Source organism: Macrotis lagotis, chromosome 4 (assembly GCF_037893015.1).
Source record: "Macrotis lagotis isolate mMagLag1 chromosome 4, bilby.v1.9.chrom.fasta, whole genome shotgun sequence".
NCBI lineage: Eukaryota > Metazoa > Chordata > Mammalia > Peramelemorphia > Peramelidae > Macrotis > Macrotis lagotis.
The window spans coordinates 35,226,464-35,246,485 of NC_133661.1; the positions used below are offsets into that span (position 1 = coordinate 35,226,464).

The 20,022-nt window shown below is 46.3% G+C and overlaps 1 protein-coding gene across 1 annotated transcript; it reads right to left on the minus strand.

The window, feature by feature from the left end:
- Window positions 1-1,285: 1,285 nt before the first annotated feature.
- On the minus strand, window positions 1,286-9,237 carry CRABP1 (cellular retinoic acid binding protein 1). Its single transcript, XM_074236317.1, has 4 exons — window positions 9,089-9,237; window positions 8,633-8,811; window positions 6,334-6,447; window positions 1,286-1,672 (listed from the first exon to the last, which is right to left on the minus strand). Exons 1-4 carry the CDS (start codon window positions 9,156-9,158, stop codon window positions 1,622-1,624), a joined length of 414 nt encoding a protein of 137 aa, XP_074092418.1. The 5' UTR covers window positions 9,159-9,237; the 3' UTR covers window positions 1,286-1,621.
- Window positions 9,238-20,022: the final 10,785 nt, after the last annotated feature.

A 20,022-nucleotide genomic window follows, 5' to 3' on the forward strand; every position in this document is an offset into this window, starting at 1 on the left:
GATGCTCAATTAGGCATTATGCACTAAAAAGGTGCCTTGGTCTTTACTCTTTCTTTCTTTCCATTTCTGTACAATTCTAAGCAGATCCAGTTTCTAAGCTTTGAAAGCATGTCCTCGGCCTGGCCAGATACAGCAGGTGTCAAACACACACCAGGGGCTTGACTTGGCCAGCAACGTTCCAGGGTGAGGCCAAAATCAGATTAAAATGTATTTAGGGAATATTTAACAAAATCCATAAGAAGACGATAAAACATAGGTAACACCATATTTTAAAAACCAAGTCACTATGTACTTGTAGGAATCTTCATCCACTGAATAGTGGACCCCATTTCTAGTGTTTGGGATATAGTATGGTCCACAGAAAGCAGGTAGAGAGCCACATTCTACAGGCCTTCCTTGATTCCCCAGTTGCTAATGCCCCATCCCACTTGCCTTAGATTCACTTATAGATTCAAAGCTAGAAAGGGATATGAAAATTAAATTCACTCTGCCCCCTCCTGTGTTACAAATGAAGAGAGATTGAGGTCATTCCCTCTCCTCCCCACCACGTGGCTTCCTAAGACATGTATGCATATACATACATATATTACGTACATATGTAGAAATATATAAACACACACACCTATGCCTTGTGTTCACTTAAGTATTTGCATGCTATCTGGGAAGCTAGGTGGTACAGAGGATAGAACACCAGCCCCGGAGTCAAGAGGACCTGAATTCAAATCTGACCTCTTGGGCAAGTCATTTAACACCTATTGCATCACACCCAGGGCCCTCTCCAGCTGTCCTGATTTGTATCTGGACACTGGACCTTGATGGCTATGGAGAAGAAAGTGAGACTGGTGACTTAGTACAGCACTCCCTCACTCAAATCCAATCCATGTGCTTTGTGTGATCTTGGGAATGAGGGACAAAAAAAAATTTAAAAAACCCCAAAACCTCAACAAAAATGGCACAATGTCTCTACAAAAATGTAAGCCCTTGAGGGTAGGGACCATTTTTTAAACTTTGTATTCACAGCACAATGCCTGTGCTGATTGTCCAACATATAGCCCTCTTCTGAACAAGAATGATTTTTCTTCTTGTATACTCAGCACCTACCATATAGTAGGTATTTAATCCAAGCTGGTTGACTGATTTAGGGTCATCCCTGAGGTATGAGCAGCTCCTTTAAAGGTAGGGAATATTTTGTGTTTACCTCTATACACCCAAACCCTTCTTGCCCATGTTTGTGGAACTAAAGAGTAAATGAAGAGTAAGAAATCAGTGAATGAAAGAATTTGCCAGGAAAACAAATAGAAGGAAACTTGACATGGGCCCAACAAATTTAATGAGTAATCAAACCATACAGATCCCAAGATACAAAATGGCAAACACACAAGAAGAGTGGTGTCGTAGAAGAGAGAACACAATTGCTTTGGATGTGGGAAACAAAAGCAAGGAATACACCTAACATCAGTCGGCAGGGCTTCTCATCTGAAGTCGGTTTCACATTCAAGGCTGCTTCAGGAAGAGGTGGTCCTGGGTCCCCTAAGGAAGTTAGCCCCTCATAAAGTATGGATTCACATGCCTTCATCCTACTCCCCCCTCCCCACCCCCAGGACCAGACCAGACCATCTTCTTACTCCCGGACATAAATTCTTGTGCACACTACATCATCGGCACCAAAAGTCTGCAAAAAAAAAAAAAAAAAGAATAAGAAACATGAATCAGAACAGAAGGGATTTTTTTTTTGTAAATGATACTGCTCATTTTCTCATTTGGAAGCCCATCTGCCCAACATCCCATTTCTTAGGTTCTCATGCAAAGGGCAAAGAGGAGAGACAGAGGCTTTGAGAACTGGGGTGAGGATGAGGGCAGAGAAGGAGACAGAGCCTTTCTGTTTAACAGTTTTTCTTGAGTGGCACAAAATTTAATGGGAGTTTCCTGGCTAGAGCTTCAAGAAAAAGGATCCAACCTCTGTTATTTGTGAAGGGGTCCCTATTCTGTTCCCTGCAGTAGTGGAGAGAGCAGAGGAGCGCTTCACCAGAGTGTGGAAAGATCTCCCAACTGCCCCCAGCTCTCCTCTCTTGCTTGTCCATCCTTCAAGATCTCCTGACCTCAGAATCAGAGCTGATGGGGATGGAAAGAAAGTGCCTCCCAGGATAGCCTAAGCCTGGACAAGTTTCTTAGGATGCACATCAAGTGTTCTCTGTTCCCTGCTTCCTTCAGACACAATTTTGAGATAACAGTAATTGGATTCTTGAAAACTCTAATTGGATGCACAAACTAAACCATATCTTTGCATTCGGGACACAGCAACAGTTGGGAGAGAGGGGTCACAAGCCCTAGTAGGGACTAGAACTGCCTCCTAAATGGCCCTTCCATTTCTAATAATCTATAAGGCATGGGAAAGTTCTTTGAAAATTGTAAAGCCTAAGGGATTATAAATTACAAATCACTGTGACTGCTCACAGCAAAATGATTTTAAAACAGCTGAGCAAGCAATATTTAAATGGGTCCCTGAAAATACAAGTGACTGAAGGTGACCTAAGCAGGGGAACCTGAAAGATAAGCCAAGTTCCAAACATTCACCCTGTAGACTACTCCTCTCCACCCTCACCCCCCTAATATTCTCTCATTAAGATGTAAACTCCTTGAGGACCTGTTGTCTGCAGATATAACGAGGTCCCAATTAGTGCAAATATGCATTCTGTTGATGTAATACATATTTCCACTAGGCTGAAACCAATGACCATATTTTAAATAATTATAACTTTAAATAGTATGAATTTGAATACATATGGAATTGATTACTCACATTCATTAGGACCTAGTATTTATTCCCCCAGCATATGGTAAGAGCCTGATACTTAGTCTCTATCTACCAATCCATCTACTACCTACTTACCCACCTATCACACTACCCTTGAGGGTGAAGACTAGAATTTTTAGGTCCCTGAAATCATTCTGAACAGGCACTATTTAAGAAGCTGTCATTCAGGGGTAGCTAGGTGGTCCAGTGGATAGAGCACCGGCCCTGGAGTCAGGAGTACCTGAATTCAAATCCGACCTCAGACACTTAATAATTACCTAGCTGTGGCAAGCCACTTAACCCCATTGCCTTGCAAAAAAAAATCTGTCATTCACAACCTGACAAATCATTTAACCTCTAAGCCTCAGTTTCCTCATCTGTAAAATGGGGGGGGGAGTTCTTGGTTTACTTAGTTTAAATCTATAACCCTATGATCCTAAAATGACTTATCAATTCTCAAAGACAACTCTTATTTATAGAGCTTTTCCTCTAAGCCTGTTAAGATCTCATGTATTCTACAGCTGATACATGGAAACATAAGAAGAAGGAAATGTTCATGGAGTCTTCAGACTCAATTTTTAAAAAAGGTGATTCCAATTCACAAATTTATAACTGCACTCCCCTAAAGTCATAATCTGCTAGCTATGGTTAATGGTCTTGGTGGCCACACTCTACCCTCCTTACTGTAATAAAAATGCATGTTCAAAATGGTGACTATATTTCCTGACTATAAGAGAATAGATGGGAGGATGATTCTAGTCCAACATGCCATCCCAATTGGGTCACACTCCCAACCTACGGTCCAAAAAGACCTGAAGGCTTAGATAGGTAGTTTGATAAGGCACTTCACAAAATGTCATCTCATTTAAGACTCATGGCAACCCTGCATTGTAGAGGCTATTATTTTATTTTACTTTTTTTGTTTGGGGAGATATATATATTTGGTTTTTGCAAGGCAAAGGGGTTAAGTGACTTGCCCAAGGTCACACAGTCAGTCAATTGTTAAGTGTCTGAGGTCAAATTTGAACTCAGGTTCTCCTGACTCAGGGCCGGTGCTCTATCTACTGCCCCACCTAGCTGCCCTAGGGCAATTATTTTATAAATGAGGAAGCTAAAACTCAGAAAGATGAAGTGGCTCAGTTGCTCAGAACCATGCAATTATAGCACTTTGCTGCCTCTATATACTCTAAGTTTTACTTAAAACATGAGTGTCATTTCCCAAAACCTGGACAAGTGACCATCATCAAGCCAATGCTCAAATGCCTTCAGAAACAAGGAGCTTAAAAACTCCCACTGATGAGTGGCATTTTAACCCTTAATAAGTTTTTATTTGTAATTAGACCAAAATTTTACAGCCTATCACTTCCACCTACTGGTCTGCTTTGGGTTAAGCAGAATATATTCTAATCCCTATTCCTTCTCTGGACACTGAATACCTCTAGTTCTTGATATGGTTCACTTTCCAACCCTTATGGCCCCTGCCTAGGTCAGTCTCGGCAAATATAGGCAAAGAAATGAGAGTCATGAATGGTTTAGTCCCAGGTACGGCTATACCCAAGGCCACACAGTTAGTAAATACCATAAGTCATGCCCAAGTTTCCCAATTCCAAGGCCATTACAAGCTTCAAACCTTTCGGCATCTACTGTCTCCATCAAGAGTGAGCCGTTGTGTAGTATCAGTCAATGAACCAATATTTTATTCAGTGCCTACTATGTCCAGGTACTGGAATGTAAGCCTCAGGAAGGGCAGGAGCTATTTTTTTTTAAATCTCTGGAAGATAGCATGGTAAATATTGGCACTTAATAAAAGAACATGAATTCTATTGTGAGACCTGGGCTTAGAATTATGAACACAGCATTCAAATCCCTTAGTAGCAATAGGACCTTGAACAAGTCAAGTCATTTCCTCTCCCTCAGCTCTACAAGATGGGAAGAGAATTATGGGGCTCTCACGGGCTTACAGGGGTAGGCAAGACTAAAGTGGAACGATGGATCATTACTATTCATCTTCTACTGCAAAAATGAAAGCAAAGCCAGAAGCGGCTTTCCTGGAAGCATCCTTTCCTGTCCTCCGAGCAAGGTCACCTCTAGTTGCTCCTGCTCAGAGATAGTTTGCAATGGGTGAGGCCGGTCACTGGTTCACAAAAGGACAAAGATGATTCCCTCTAGGTTGAAGGCCAGTTCAAATACACCCAAAGTCCGGAGCTCCAGGACTCATCCTGTCCCTGCTGGTCCCGCTGCTACATTGTAGCAACTCGGGCTAAGAGAATGGGTGTGAACAGGTTTCAGGCCTCTGTCTGCTCTCTCTGAGGGACCAGCAGAGGAGCTGAATGAATGATGGCGCCTCGGAACGGACCCTCTAGAACTGGGGACCCCCTAGATATGGGGAACCCCTAGGGCTGGGGGGCCCCTGGGGCGGAGTGCAACCCCTTGAGTCAAGCCTCTTCTGGCAAAAGGAGAGAGCACTGGCACGACCCACCCCCAGGATGGTGAGAGCAAACAAAGTGCTTTTTATCATCTTAATGAGCTATAGAATTAAAGGTGGTTATTATTATCTGCAGGATGACCTCCTGGATGGCAAGGCTCTCCCCATTCCCCATCTGCTGAATGGTCACTGGATCCTCTAAGCAAATGATAAAATTTATCAGATGGGATCGGGGGGGGCTGCTGCTCAAGGGGCAGCTTCTGACACCCCTATCTTATCCTTTTGGGGAGGTGGGGAGATGTGTAGAATAGGGAAGGGGAGAGAAAGAAGATGGGCGAGAGGAAGAAAGGGACAAAGAAGGGAGGAAAGAGAGGAAGAGAAAGGGAGTGGGGAGAGAGAGGGAAAGAAGGAAAGAGAGAAGGATAATGGGAAAGGGGAGGGAAGCAAAGGGAGTGAGGGGGAAGGAGGGAGAGAGAAAGAGAAGGAAAGAGGAAGAGATGGAAGGAGAAAGCAGAAGAAAGAAATGAAGAAAGAGGAAGGGAGAAAATGGGAGAAAAGATAGAGAGAGGGAGAGGAGAGAAGGAAAGGGAGTGAATGAGGGAGAGAGAGAAAAGAGAAAGCAGAAGAGGCGGATGGAGAAAGAGGAAAGGGGGAGAGAGAAAGGCTATAAAGAGGGAGAGATGAAAAGGGAGCATGTGAGGGAGAGAGAGAGAGAGGGAAACAGGAAGAGGAGAGAGGAAGAGAGAGGAGAAAACAGGAGAGGGTTGGAGGAGGAAGAGAGGGAGGGAGAGAGAAGGAAAGGGAGTATATGAGGCAGAGAGGAAGACAGAAGGAGAGGGTAAAGAAGAAGAGAGGGAGGGAAAGAGAGAGGGGAGGGAGGGGTGCGGAAGTTGGGGAGACAAGAACAGAGAAAAAGGGAAAGGGAGAGAACAAGTGAGAAAGGGGTCAGGCAGTGACAAAAAAAGGCAAAGGAAAGAGGAACGGGTGTGAAGAGTGGGGAAGACAGGGGCAGAGAGAGAAGAGGAATGTACGATGGGTAAAGTTGCCCATTTAGGTTCCACAGCAATGAAAGTGGTTGGGGAAATGTCAATTAGCAGAGGGCGAGGGGTCTCACCAGAATCAGCTCGTCATTGGCCAACTCCCGGGTCCAATATGTCTTCGGGCCACTGCCCTCCACCAGAGTTTGTGTGCAGTAGATTTTATTTTCGTTCTCCCAAGTGGGCAAACTCTGCAGGCCAAAAAGCATTAGCACCATGAATTCTACTTGGCGGTGAAGCCCAAGGAGTAATAGAACCCCATCAATAATAAGGGGTCCAACAAAACCAAAATTAAGGGCACTTCCTGCGGCCGCTTAAGTGGCTTCTGTGGGTCCAAAACACACTTAGAGCTGAGGGAGATGGATGGGTCGAGAGTCCTCCATACAATTTATGTCTTGAAATCCAAATGAAAGAAAGCAATTTTTCTTTTTTAACTACATTAAGAAACAGTCCTCCTTGAACGCTTCAAGAGGCTTAATTAATGTCATAGCAGAGGCAAACCAAAGACTGCCCCAGTTGGAAGAAACTTAACAGTGCTTTATGTGCTAATAATCTGAGAGCAGACACACTCCAGACCTTACCCATCTTGAACCATCAGTTAAATTGTGCAATGGCTCCCTTTTCTTTTCTTTTCTTTTTCTTTTCCATTCTTTTTTTATTTGGATACCTGAATTATTTTGCTTTGCTTGGAACTCATTCTTTAATATTTCCACTGCTCTATACTCATCCTGGACTAAGCAAAGTCTTATCTGGTAAACCAGGGCATCTGAGAGTCCCAGAGAAGCCCGGGGATTCCTTCCTGGGTACCAGGAGAAATAAGATCCCTACTAGCTGGGGAGTGTGCTGAAGAATGGGATGAAACTAATGGCAAGGGGAAAATGGTCCTGCAAAGCGACTGGGGGGAGATGATTTCTCTTGTGCTGCAGAAGGACGAGGTGCAGAGGACGACCCCCTCTGCTTGGCTTCCCCAGTGTTGCATTATTATTCTACAAAGCAGGGGAACAGCTGGGCTTTGGGGATGGAGGGGGGGTATGGGAGAGTGGTAATGAATGTACACATAATCTCTTTATAACTCACACATGGGAAACATTCATTAGGCAGCATCAGGGGTGGGAGGAGGGTTGGAATAAATAAAGACCCGCTCTCCAGACTGTGTTCCCTGGGAAACTTTTTCTATCAAAACTGGCCTCCCCACCTACAAGACTCCAAATGAAGTCCTTTTGCTTCTCATTCGGCAGATTCTCCATCCAATTTTATGGCTTTTGTTCTAACTTGACTAGACTGCTCTCCCTGTGAACAATAATTTCACTAGGACCTTGGACTCATAACCGATGTCACTTACAGCCCTAACCATGTTTTGGGGGTGGGGTGCAAAGACTTAAACTTGAGGGGGCTGTTTAGCTGCATCCCCGACTTTTGGACATTAAGGAACATAACTCAGTTGGAGAGCAAATAAATAATTTCACACTCTGGAAGTTTGTTTCTTTTCTTTTAAAACTGCACTATAAAAATTTTTAAAGGGGAGGGGGCCTATTCTATCAACCTTCAAATGACGGGGAGTTGGCCCAATTGCTTTTCCATCTGCCCTAGAAGGCTTTCATTATTAAGCCTTACAGAGGGAGGCAGGGCCACACTCAATTTCACCTTTACAAAGACAGAAATGAAGGTGGCTGAGGATTTTTTATTTCCTGTATTTGTGGTTTAATCTAAAGCCGAGTTACATGCTTTAGAACCAGTGGGCAGGGGAGAAGGAATACTTCAACAGATCACCCTCTTTCATTCTTTTTCAAGGATGAGCAGCCAGATTTTCCTACCAGATTCCTGCTTTCTTGGCATTTGAAAAGCAGACTAAAAGGTATTTTTTTTTTTTTTTTTTTTTTGCAGCCAGGGAAATATACTCAGTGGTCCTTCCCTAGCTGTCTGTAACTGGATCCAAAAGCATTCCTTCAACACATTCCTAGCCAAACAGGGGGGTGGAAAGGAGAAGGGTGATAGGCAGAGCCATCATTTACACCTGCGAGCAGAAACAACCCAATAAAACAGTTTAAGCTTAGTCACTTGGGAGTCTGCTGGGGAAAGATGGTGAAAGGTTGAACTTTGGGGAAAAAAAATGATGCCTCCCCAAGAGCCTATATTTCAGTGAAGAAGTTCGTTGGAGTTCAAAACAAGCAGCCCTGGCTTTGGCTGGGGATATGCACCCCTGGAATCTGGGCTTGGGGCTAAGAAGGCTTAGAATGCCAGATAGTCTGTCCCTCTGGCAGGTGGAAGGATGGCAAAGGGCTGATGGACCCACTTTTAAAAGCCACAGCTCCATCCAGGACTTCTGGGTGGGGCTGGGGTCCCTGTGCTCCGCGCCCCCCACGAGGGTCTGCTTACCCGGCACTTGCGGCCATCCACCGTCTCCTCATCGAAGCCCTCCCCAACCTTGAAGTTGATCTCGGTGGTGCGCACGGTGGTGGCCGTCTTGATGTAGAACTGGTCCCCGTCCTGGCGGATCTCCACGTGAGGCTTGGAGGCTGCGGCCACGGCCACCTTCCTCAGCATGGCGTTCACACCTGGCCCCGGGAGGGCGAGAAGGGCAGAGCGCGGGTGAGTGCGACCAGAGAAGGGGGGCATCGGGAGAACGGCGGTGGCGGCCGGCGGCGGGGGTCTCCGGGTGGGAGACAACCCCACGGCCGTGGCCGGGAGGGACCCCCGTCTCGCCTCCCCACAGCGCCCAGCCCCGGGGGGAAGGGGCCGTCCGTGCCTGGAGGGCGCCCGCTTGCTTGGCCCTGGCAGCCCGGCCTCGTCCCGCAGGGCAGAGAATGCCACCCCCCGGCCCGCCCGTCTCACCCAGCGCCTTGAGGAGCTCGTCGAAATTCTCGCTGCTGCGCATCTTCCAGGTGCCGGCGAAGTTGGGCATGGCGTCGGGCGGACGGAGCTGTGCCGGGCGAGGGCTGCGCGCTGGGAGCCGGGCGCTCGCTGGGGGCCGACTGCGGACTGCGCCCGGCCCTGCCCAGCCCCGAGTCCTAGCCCGGAGCCCCCGCCCCCCGCCCCCCGGGACCGGGCTGCAGCCCGCCCCGCCCCGCCCCTCGCCGCGGCCCGCGCCCCGCGCACAGCGCCACTCAGGCTGTGCCTCAGTTTCCTCGGCTGCAAAATGAGGGACTTGGAATCCCCGCCCTCTAAGACCTCCCACCCCTCGCGGCTGGGTCACCAACGCTGGGAGGGGGCGCTCCTCTCCCGAGCTCTAACTGGGCGTAGGGGAGCCGCAGAAGACCCCCTGCCTCCAGCCCCCCAGGAAGGCGCTGGGCGGGCCACCTCGGTCATGCTCGGTGCAGGGTTGCTCCCCCGGCCCCCCACCCACATGACGGCTCCCTCCCTCTTGCGCCTCGGGAGTGGAGGGGGGCACTCACAACACCGCAAGACCCCCCCCCCAGTCCGCGAGTAACCTGAGTCCCCCCCGTGGAAGAAAGCAAAAAGCGGAGCAAGAAAAGGGCCCCCCCAAAAAGAGAAGCGGGGCCCTTTGGAGGAATGCCCACCCCCCTCCAACCCACCCACCCGCCCCAGCCTGTGGAGTCCCTGCAAAGGGCCGGAGCTCGGGCACCCCCGGGGCCAGCTCCCATGGGTGGGAGCTGCCAGCGGGCTTTGGTCCGGCCCGTGGGAGCCACGCACAGCCTGGACCCTCCCGGGGCGAAGGGTTCTCGGCTCCCACAATCCGGAGTGGGTTCTCACCGAGGGGTCTCCTGTGGAATGGGGTCTATTGCGCCCCCGCCACCCCGCCTCGCGCTCGGCTACTGCCCCAGATGGCGCAGGCACTTCCGCAGCCCCGGATTCTCCCCGGGACTCCCCCTCCCCCAAGTGTGGGAGCCCCCGGACCTCGCTTGGGAGGGGCCAGCACCCCGCCCCCCGAGCCCGCCCTGTCCCCAGAGAGCAACGTCTCCCGCCACCCTGCTCGCTCCAGGGCTGCCCTGGGGGGCTTGGAGTGGCCCCCAGTGCTTCTCCCTGGCCCCAAGTTTCTCCTGAAATAGCCTCCCCGGGCAGTCGGATCATTGCCACGGCCTGGCTGGGAAGTGCGGGGAAGGGGGGCATGCCCAGGTCGAGGGGCAACAACGTTTGCATTCTTCTCCTCTTGGCACAAAACTCTAAGGCCTTCGGGGTTGCAGCCCCCCCCCCAAGCAGGCCTGCTCCCCAAGCCACTCCTGGAGGACAGGGTCTTCTCTCATTCACTTACACTTCAGTGGGAATGCAAATTCCCCCCCTCCCAGGGCGTTTGCATTAATGTTTTAAATCGTGAAATGATGCCTCCTGGAAGTGAGCATCGGAGGGTTAGGATTCGTTCCAGCCAACGCTCCTTAGCAGGTGCAAGCCTCAGGGCGAGGGGCAGGGATACAAAGAAAAAGCCAGAGCCGGTCCTTAGTGGCTAAACTGGTCACCCCAGGCAGGGAGGAAAGGGAGTGAGCCTCTCTGGACGCTAAGGGCTCCAGTCTCCTTGGGCCCTCACAGGTCCCAGAAGTAGGTGCTGTTATTATGCCCCATTTTACGGAAGAGGAAACTGAGGTTGAGTGAATTTGCCCAGGGTCACACACCTCCCAAGTGTTCTGAGGCCGGATTTGGACTCAGTTCTTGCAGCTTCCAGACCCAGTGCTCTGTTGCATTGCACTGCTGGGGGGGGGGGGGGGGGGGGGGGGGGGGGGGGGGGATGTGCACCACTTGACTCCTAAAGAGGATCCGAGGCCTCAATGAAGTAGAAAAGTACCGGTGGGAAAGAAGGGGCATGAGGCATCAGGGCCCTGGCCCTCCCTGAAGAGGGGAATTGTGATAGCTGAAGAAGGAGGGTGTCCACATGTGGTGATGGGGGGGGGGGTGGTTCAGGGGGACATTCTGCACAGTGAAGGCAGGGAGGCATGCAGGACATGGAAACTGGAGTTCTGAAGCAGGCCCGTGTGTGTGACTGCAAGGTTCCGTTCTCAATGGACAGAGTCCATGAAAGAAGACTGGAAAGAGACAGTGGCCTCTGAGGTCTCCAAGTCCCAGACTAAAGAACTTTTGTTCTATCCTAAAGGTGATAGAGCCACCATTTGTGAACACAGATAGATGAGGGGGAGAACATTCTTGTCAGACCTGTGGGCCCCTCCATATAGAAGGATTGACCTTCTGTACTTTGTCGCAGTGGCCAGAAGGAGGAACAATGAGTGAGAGTAACAGAAGTCGGTTTTCGTTCCATGTTAGCTAAGACTTCCTAGTTAGCCATAAATGGAATGGAAAGGGTTAGTAGCCTTCATATGAAGACTGCATGAACAGCCATCTGAGCAGTGGCCCTCTGAATAGGGAGAGTGTTTTGGCAGAAGTGTGAAGGATGAGTTAAGGAGAGACTGGAGGCAGGAAAACCAGTGTAGACATCCTTACAATAATATAAGGGAAAGATGTGGAGGCTCCACCCAGTGATTGAAGACTTGTTTTTTGCCCTAATTCTTGGGTGGGGAGAGGGTATCTGAGAATTCGGGTTTTTTTTAATTGAAATAATTTTGTAACTGTTTTTCAGTTCGTAAGGGGGCTTGTCTAATCGTTTTTCTTTATTAACCTTATGCCTTTTTAGTTTATCCATTTAAAAACATCATTTTGAGAAGGGTCGCCCCAGACTGCTAGAGAGATCACTAACACAAAAAGAGGTTAAGAACCCCTGAGCTAGAGAAGCTGCCCTGATGAAATGAGGTCACCCAATAAGGGCCAACGGCAGGATGTGGACTCGGGTCTTGCTGATTCCCAGAATGGCCCTCCCACCTGTTTCCATTACATTATGGTAAGGCTCTGTCCTAAATTAAAGAATGCCTTTGTTCTCTTTTCTTTACACTTATGTAGGCTTGGGGTTGGAGTTATATAAGTAAGAAAAGGGGGGGTATTTTTATTTTTATTGTTGGGAGAGACTGGAAAAGGTCTGGAATCCCCTGGCTGATGGCTAACCCTGGGAAGTCTTATTAAAATAAAAACTCAAATTGTTGACATTTTTTAAATTAAAAAACAAAGAAAAGTCTTCTTTGCCTTTGGTAGATGGGGGTGATCTTTTAAAAAGAAGCTGCCTTATTATAATAAGGACCTTTTGCTGCTTCTCTCACTGATTGCCTCCCCATAGAATGCTGATGGCCCCAGGGTCTTAGAATTATACCAACTTTTGTATAGGCACTACCAAGCAGAAAAAGCTTGGAGGGTGGGCCCAGCAATGGGCTGACTGCCTTCACTGTGCAGAATAGTCCCCCTGGACACCTTCCTTCTTCAGCTATCATAGAGATCTGACCCAAATTTTCTCACTCTAGAACCAATCATCTTTCCACTGTACTAAATGATAAAGAAAAATTCCAAGGAAAGAACTTCAGTGTTTTAAAGAGAGGAAAAAAAAGAACAAAAAAAAAGAGAAAAATTCAACAAAGTTAAGCAACATGCCAACTAAATCTGTCAGCATATGCATTATTTTTTCCTTCTTTTTTCCTTCCTTCCATCTTTCCTTTTTCCTTCTTTCCTTTCTTTTTTCCTTTTCCCTTCCTTTCTTCTTCCATCTTGCCTTTGTTCTCTTTTCTTTACATTGACATGGATGTAGTCATTGTGCATTATGTTTAATCAACTCTGATTTCTTCATTTTGCATCAGTTTGTTTAAGTCTCATTTTATTTGATGTTATAAGGAGCAGCTCTCTAGGTAGGGGATAGGGAAAGGACATACTGGGAAATGACAAAGATAGCAATATAAATAAGTAAAATAAAACAACAGACCTCACATTAATTTGGAGATACCTGCTTCCAAAAGGATCTTGCTTTAGCATCTTGCTAAATTTGTAAAACCAGAGGTTTGACCACTGGATGATCCATTTTCCCAGCTGAAGCAGCTCATGTCACCCATCTAATAAAGCATAAGGGATTAACAATCTATAGCAATGGAGGCAGGGTCCCATTGATGAAGCCCCCTGGACCTACGAGACAGCTTACCGACAGGGCAGAATTTTGAGCAGACCTTAGCTGGATGAGTTAATCAGAGGTGTCCTGATATAGTTAAGGGGCTCTGGACTAGGGGTCAGAGGAGCTTGTGTTTTAGTGTCTACCAGGAACCTATTTTTTGATGCGGTGGTAGGAGGTATGGCTCCAAAGAAGGACCCTAGATTTGAAATCAGATGCATTAGCTTTGGCTTTGGTGACCCTGAGCAAGTTATTTCTCTGAGACTCAGTTTCCTCATCCTGCAAAGTAAAGGCACTGGACCTTCCACTCCAAATTCCTTTTTAGGACTGTAAGAAGGTGCTGAATTAGGTGAGTTCTAAGGTCTCATCCAGCTCAAAAATCCAGTGATGTTTTAAACTCCTGTCCCTGGAGTAGCCAGCTGGGCCCACCCTCAGGCCAGGTGGTCATTAGGCAGAGGGCTCAGGACTTCTGCTGCTCCCAGCCCACAAAGGAGCTGGGGCTAGTGGTCCAGGGCTTCTGAGTAGAAACGCCCTGCCTGAGCCTCCATCTCCACAGCCTTCTTTGTCCACCAGCTGTCCAGCTGGGCACTGCCTGCTTGGCATTGTCAGACAGCCACAGCCAATTCTCCCCCAATACACTGACCCTCTCCTGGCCTCATTGTAAAGGTTCCACTGGATTTCTGCTCAGCTCGGCAACTTTGCCCAGAGACGCCTATTAGAGCCTCCGGCCTGCTGTCCAGCTAGGAGTCCTCTTTTGGCAATAGCATTCATACCGAGAATAATAAGGGGGTCAGAGTTCAGGCCCCCCAAGGCCTGGGAACTGCAAGGAACCACCTAGCAGAGGTCTTTCAGGCCTGCCCTTCTTGGCCAGGACTTGGACACTCTCATCCTCTGAGAGTTGCTGTGCCACAATGCTTTCTTTTGAGGGTGAAGATTCCTTTTGTAACCTCAAAGAATTTTTCCATCTTTGTCATGGTAGAAATCTTTCTCAGTATTTGTTAATTGCAAAATACAAAATTACAAAAAACCAACTCTGTATTCAGGGATATTTTGAAATGAATTTGTCTTTTATTCATGATCGCATCGGTGTCTACATGAATTGGAAAATAAATATATATAATAATATTTATATGTCCATATAAATAGACATGTATCTATACCCCTGCACATTCATATGCACACATACCTGTGGGTGCATATAAAGCTATAACACACCTGTCTCTACATGCTGAATTGTATGCAGTCACACATGTGTGTATGCATAGAGATCTACACATGCATGTGTCTATACACAGAGCTACATCTAGAGATCAGCACACATGTGCACATACCTACAGAACTGTAATGTGGGTTTATACAGACATGGGAATTATGTGTATGTATGCTATGTTCATATCCATACATGTAGATGTGTATCACACATCTGTGAAATGGGGCTTCTCTCCCTCCTAAGGTTAGTGTGATGTTAAAATGAGAAAATGTATGTAAAGCTTTTGCCAACTTTAAATCCCTATATAAATGACAAACTCTTATTAATGTGTATAAAGAGTTTTGTTAGGCCTCTAAGCTCTGTGTAAATGCCAGCGATTATTATTATCAATACTCAAAGCTCACCTGGAGCTATTTGCCAGCCTGGACGCAACTTCCCAAGCATTGCAGCCCCTGGCCAGACCTAAGCGAAACTTTGAAGGAAATGTCTGCCCCACCCCACCAGGCTTCTTAGAGAGGAATCTGGAAAATTTGAGCTCCAGCTTCCTCACAGAATTATAGATTTAGGGCCATGAGACCAGAGAAATAAATCATCCTGGTCCAAGTTGTTCCCTTTTCACCTAGAGAAACTGACAGGTACCAGATCACCCAAAGTGACATAGGTGGGTGACAGGTTATGAAATCAGGAGACAAAATCCAGGCCCAAACTGGGGCCATTTCAATACAGTCAGAATGTTTTGTTTTGGTTTTGGTTTTGGTTTTTGCAAGGCAGTGGGGTTAAGTGACTTGCCCAAGAACATAGAGATAGGTAATTATTCAGTGTCCAAAGTCATATTTGACCTCAGATCCTTCTGTCTCCAGAGCCAGTGCTCTCTCCACTGTGCCTTCTAGATGTCTTAATCCTATAGCTACCCTCGCAGATCTTTGTGATTTTTGCACCCCATTTGCCTGGTTTCCCTTGTGCTACCATTAGTTACCTCTAAGCTCATTACCTCCCTTAGCTACCTCTAAGCTCAGTCTCAGTTTCCTTAAGTCTTGCTACATGGGGTTCTTAGCCTGTGTTTGTTGTTAGTGTTTTTTAAATATTTTGAGAATTTGATTCTAGTGTAACTTATTTCCTTTCTAACCCTATGTATTTTATTTTATAAAAGTCTTAGTCTGAGAAAGGGGCCATGGGCTTCACTAGATACTGCCCAAGACACAAAAAAAGTTTAGGAGCTCTCATTCTATGAACTTTCTAGCTGATCTCATCTGCTCTAATTAATACTTTTGAGTTGGTTCATTAGTATCTTTGCCAAGAAAACCCCAAATGGGGTCACGAAGAGTCGGACATGGTTGAAATGACTGAACGACAACAATACGGTTGGAAGAATCAGAACCCGGGACTTGTGATCTGAGTTACCATGTTCTTTCTACTGAACCATGAAAACCATGTGACCCAGGAGGGTACCTGGAGAGAACTGATCTGTCAATTCAGCCCAACTTAACCTAATGGACTTTTCCCTTCTCTAACACTGAGATCAACTCATCACATCCTAACTGACAATCTGGTCCCCCACCTGAAAGGTACTATTATATTTTAGTGAACTTGGTACATGGAGATGGTGGGGGAGGGTGTCTATCAAGACTGATAGAGATCCTATAAGTTGATCACTTTCTATTATTTTTCAGTTTCTCTCCTGTAGGATTTTGTGCATAGATCTGCTCATGTCAGACTTCTGCTCCCAACCATTCATGGGCTCTCTATTGCCTAGACCCAACAGACTTCTTACCCTGGCCATCAAATCCTTCATGCTCTGGCACTACTTGGGTGTTCTAGCCTGATAGCATGTTCTTCCTCTCACTTGCCATGTGCATCCACCTGGGACGGCTTACTATTTGTCCCCTCATTTCTATCTCCCTGCCTTTTCTAGTTCTCCAAGTTCAAATCCCTCCATTCACTTACTGTGTGACCCCGGGCAAGTCATTTGACTTCTGTCAGCCTCAGCATCCTCATCTGTAAAATGGGGCTCAGAACAGCTCCTTCTTCCCAGGGTTGCCGTGAGGATTGGTGAGGCAGCAACTGTAAAGTACGACGAATGTTAGGTCTTCTTCTTCTTGTCTGTTCCCTTTCCTGCCATTTCTGGGTCTATAAACAGCATATAATTTATGTATATTCCTATATTTCTTTCCTACACATATATACACACAGAGATAATACACACAACTGCAACACACATATTTACACATACATGCAATATGCATAGACATGCATACAGCACAGATAGGCACACATATGCATAGACACATAAAATAGAAAAGCATACATTTGTACACAAAACTTGAATTCTTTCCCATCCTTTAAAATTCAATTCACTGATGACTTTCTTGCTAACTTCCCTGGTCTTCCTCCCTTCAGTAAGCCTAGCATGTAACCAAGCTTCCCTTTGTGTACCGTTGCTCTTGGGTTATTATTGTGTATCTTCATGTGTGGGTGGTATATGGGGAGGGGGCGCATCTATGCTGCCCTTTCTTGGCTTTGCTCTTCCGGCTGTTTGTATACATGGTTCAGTGCTGTGGTCCCAGAGCTCAGGTTATTTCCCTTTGCCAAGTGACAAACCAGGTTTTCATTCATGCAGTGAATAAGGGGCCAGGGAGATTCAGTTGAGAGACTGTGGTAATTACTGGAATAATCTATCTTCAAATGAACATACCTGTATATTGTGCATGTATATTCATTTCTATGTATATACAGACAGACATATATATGTATACATACATGTATGTATACATATGTATGTATACACATATATACATATATGTATATGTATATATATATATATAAAATGTTTCTAGTTTTTGTCCTTTGATCTCAAAGAAAAAGACCATGACACTAAGGAAGGATTAAAGTCAGGGGGCATTTTGCAAAGACGCCATTCTCACTATCTCTCCTAGTGGCCTGATATAATAGGAACAGGATGACTGGTGTCCAGTATACAATGGAAGACCTTAGCCCTTTTTAGAGCTAGGTCATTCCCAGTTCACTGAGGCACTGTGGTATCCTCAGGCTTAGTGGGGAGATTTTGACTTAGGGACAATTCAAAGTTCCACAAATGGTAGCTTCACCCATTTGACTCCCCAGTGGAGCAGATGCATCCAATGAATGAAACTATGGTTCCACTTGTAATCGGTAACAAATCTTCATCAGTAAAGTAAAGGTAATCTAACTTGAAGGGTAAAACCAACTTAACTTGTAGGGTAAAACTACCACCTAACTTGCAACTGTATTCCCCTGAACCCATTAGGTTAGATTTATCTACCTGTAACCATCCTCCCCTGAACCCAAAGACAGACAGAGAGAGAGAGAGGGAGAGAGAGAGAGAGAGACAGACAGACAGACAGACAGACAGACAGACAGACACTGAGAGATAGATGGAAAAAAGAGGGGGGATAGAGGAATAACTAGAGATAGAACATTATTAAGCACTATGTTTTAGGCACTGTGATAAGGTTCTAGGGCTACAAATAAAGTGTCTGCCCTCAAGGAGCTTACATTCTAAAGAGGGGGGGGGGTGACAAGATATAAAGGAGTTCTGAAAAAGATCTAGAGAGGGTAGATGGAGATTTCAGAAAGTACCTGCGGAGGCTCAGTTCCTAGGCAGATGAGACAAAAGAAAAGAGTCTCAAAATTGGGAAAACATTTAGACTACAGGTCAGAATATGTTGGGAAGTATCTGGAAACTGAGATGACCAGTAAGGAATCTAGAATGCCAAAGTCTAGAAGGATCATAGAACAGGGAAATGAATATGTCCAAGCCAGAAGGGACCTCTGATTACAGATAATTGGATGTCCAAGTTGGAAGGACCCTTCAAATGTAGACCCTAGAACATCAGAGCTGGGAAGGACTTTCCAGGTCATTTAGACACAGCCCCCTCAGTTGAGGGAGACATTTATTCTTCTATTTGATAAGACAATCTAAAAGCTACAGGCTTGGCAGCCTTCTTTTCTTTTCTTTTCTTTTCCACTTGCTATCAGACACCTGTCAAGCCCAGAGTTGAGCACAAAGACACCATCATCCCTCGGCCTTAATTCCTAATCGATTCCCCAGTGAGCCCTGGCTGCTGAGCAGCAGCCTTTGAAAGTTCTTCCAATGAGACCTTTCCAGTCCACCCTGCCTGGCCTCATCAATCAGCCCTCATGCCTTCCTAGTGGCATTTTCAATGCCCGACATGCATGGCCTTGCACATAAACAGTAATGAATGTTATAAAATTGCTTTCATTAGAAACCTCATAACTGTCAACAAAAACAAGCAACAAAATGAGGAATAAATCAGTGCCTGAAACGATAGTTTCAGCTAGTTAGATAGAGCTACTTAAAGGAAAATGATGCTAGAAGCTTTAACAGACTAGTTAAATTATAGCATATTACTTGTTTCAGTAAGCTCCCCTTCCTGAGCTTGGTTTGTTCTGTGCTCTTATCAGATCGGATAGATGGACTTTATTCATTATGGTCATGAAGTTGGCCTTTCTGTTGTTTTGACTCCCCTTCCTTTGCTCTGCCTCATTTAGGATAAGCTATCCCATAGTTCTCCCATGTGCACACACCCACACCATACCCCCCCAACACACACACACACACACACCAGTACAAAATATTTCCGTACATTGAGGAGACAGATAACTCCTTGATCAATTGAGGCATATCAGTAGTTTCTACTTTGTCACTCTATATATGTTTAAATTTGCTAAATGAATGAATTAATCTTCTGAAGTGAAATGTGAATGTGTATCTGTTAGTCTTTTTTCTTCCTTCCCCTTATTCTCTCCTGCTCTCTTTCATATTTACTTTCTCCTCTCTATTACCCCCTTTACCTTCCTTTCTACCTTGCCTTCCTTCCTTTCCTTCTCCTTCCTGCCTGCCTGCCTGCCTGCTTGCCTACCTGCCTTCCTTTCACTCTCCTTCTTCCTTCCCTTCTTTCCTTCCTTTCTTCTTTTCTTCTAACTTCTTTCCTTCCTCCCTCCCTTCCTTCCTTCCCTCCTTCCCTCCTTCCTTCTGTTCCTTCTTTCCTTCCTTCCTTCCTTCCTTCTGTTCCTTCTTCCTTTCTATCTCTCTCTCTTTCCCACCCCAGCCTCTTTCTGGTTAATGATCCGATGGACATGGAAGCACCAGCTCTCCAAATTCCTTCTTAATAAAGATTGACCGATAAGGGACGTGTGGTTACTATAGAAGCCAATATATTCCTCCTGAAGGAGGAATGAATGAGCCTGTCTTCTCCTTGGGGGATTGGTGGGACAGCTGACACTTTCCCCCAAATTTCCAGGGAAGTCCATTCATATACAAATGAGAGAGAAGGTTCCCTCCCCCACCTCCTCCCCACCACCCAGGAGTTCCCAATATATGCCCCCACCCCCAGTCTTTCTCTTTTCTGAGGGCTCCAAATTATTGATTAAATGAGTGAAAATGTGTCGACTAAGCTCTGTTGCCTGGGTGGCTTCCATCTTTCATCTTGGCTGATTCTTTCAGCTGAGTGACATCAGATTGGAATGGGGCGGCAGAGGAAGGAAGGAGGCCTCTCTGGATCAGGCTAGGCTGGCGGGGAAGGGGGGCACTTTCTCTGTGTGTGTGTTTTTCCAGACAAGTTGCTCCCACTCATT

Excerpts from the sequence above, each read along its gene's own strand:
- CRABP1 (XM_074236317.1), bottom strand. The coding sequence starts at position 9,158 with ATGCCCAACTTCGCCGGCACCTGGAAGATGCGCAGCAGCGAGAATTTC. Across the intron at positions 8,812-9,088 it reads CGAGCTCCTCAAGGCGCTGG|GTGTGAACGCCATGCTGAGG; the intron begins GTGAGACGGGCG and ends TCCCGGGGCCAG. Across the intron at positions 1,673-6,333 it reads CCAATGACGAGCTGATTCTG|ACTTTTGGTGCCGATGATGT; the intron begins GTGAGACCCCTC and ends TTTTTTTTGCAG.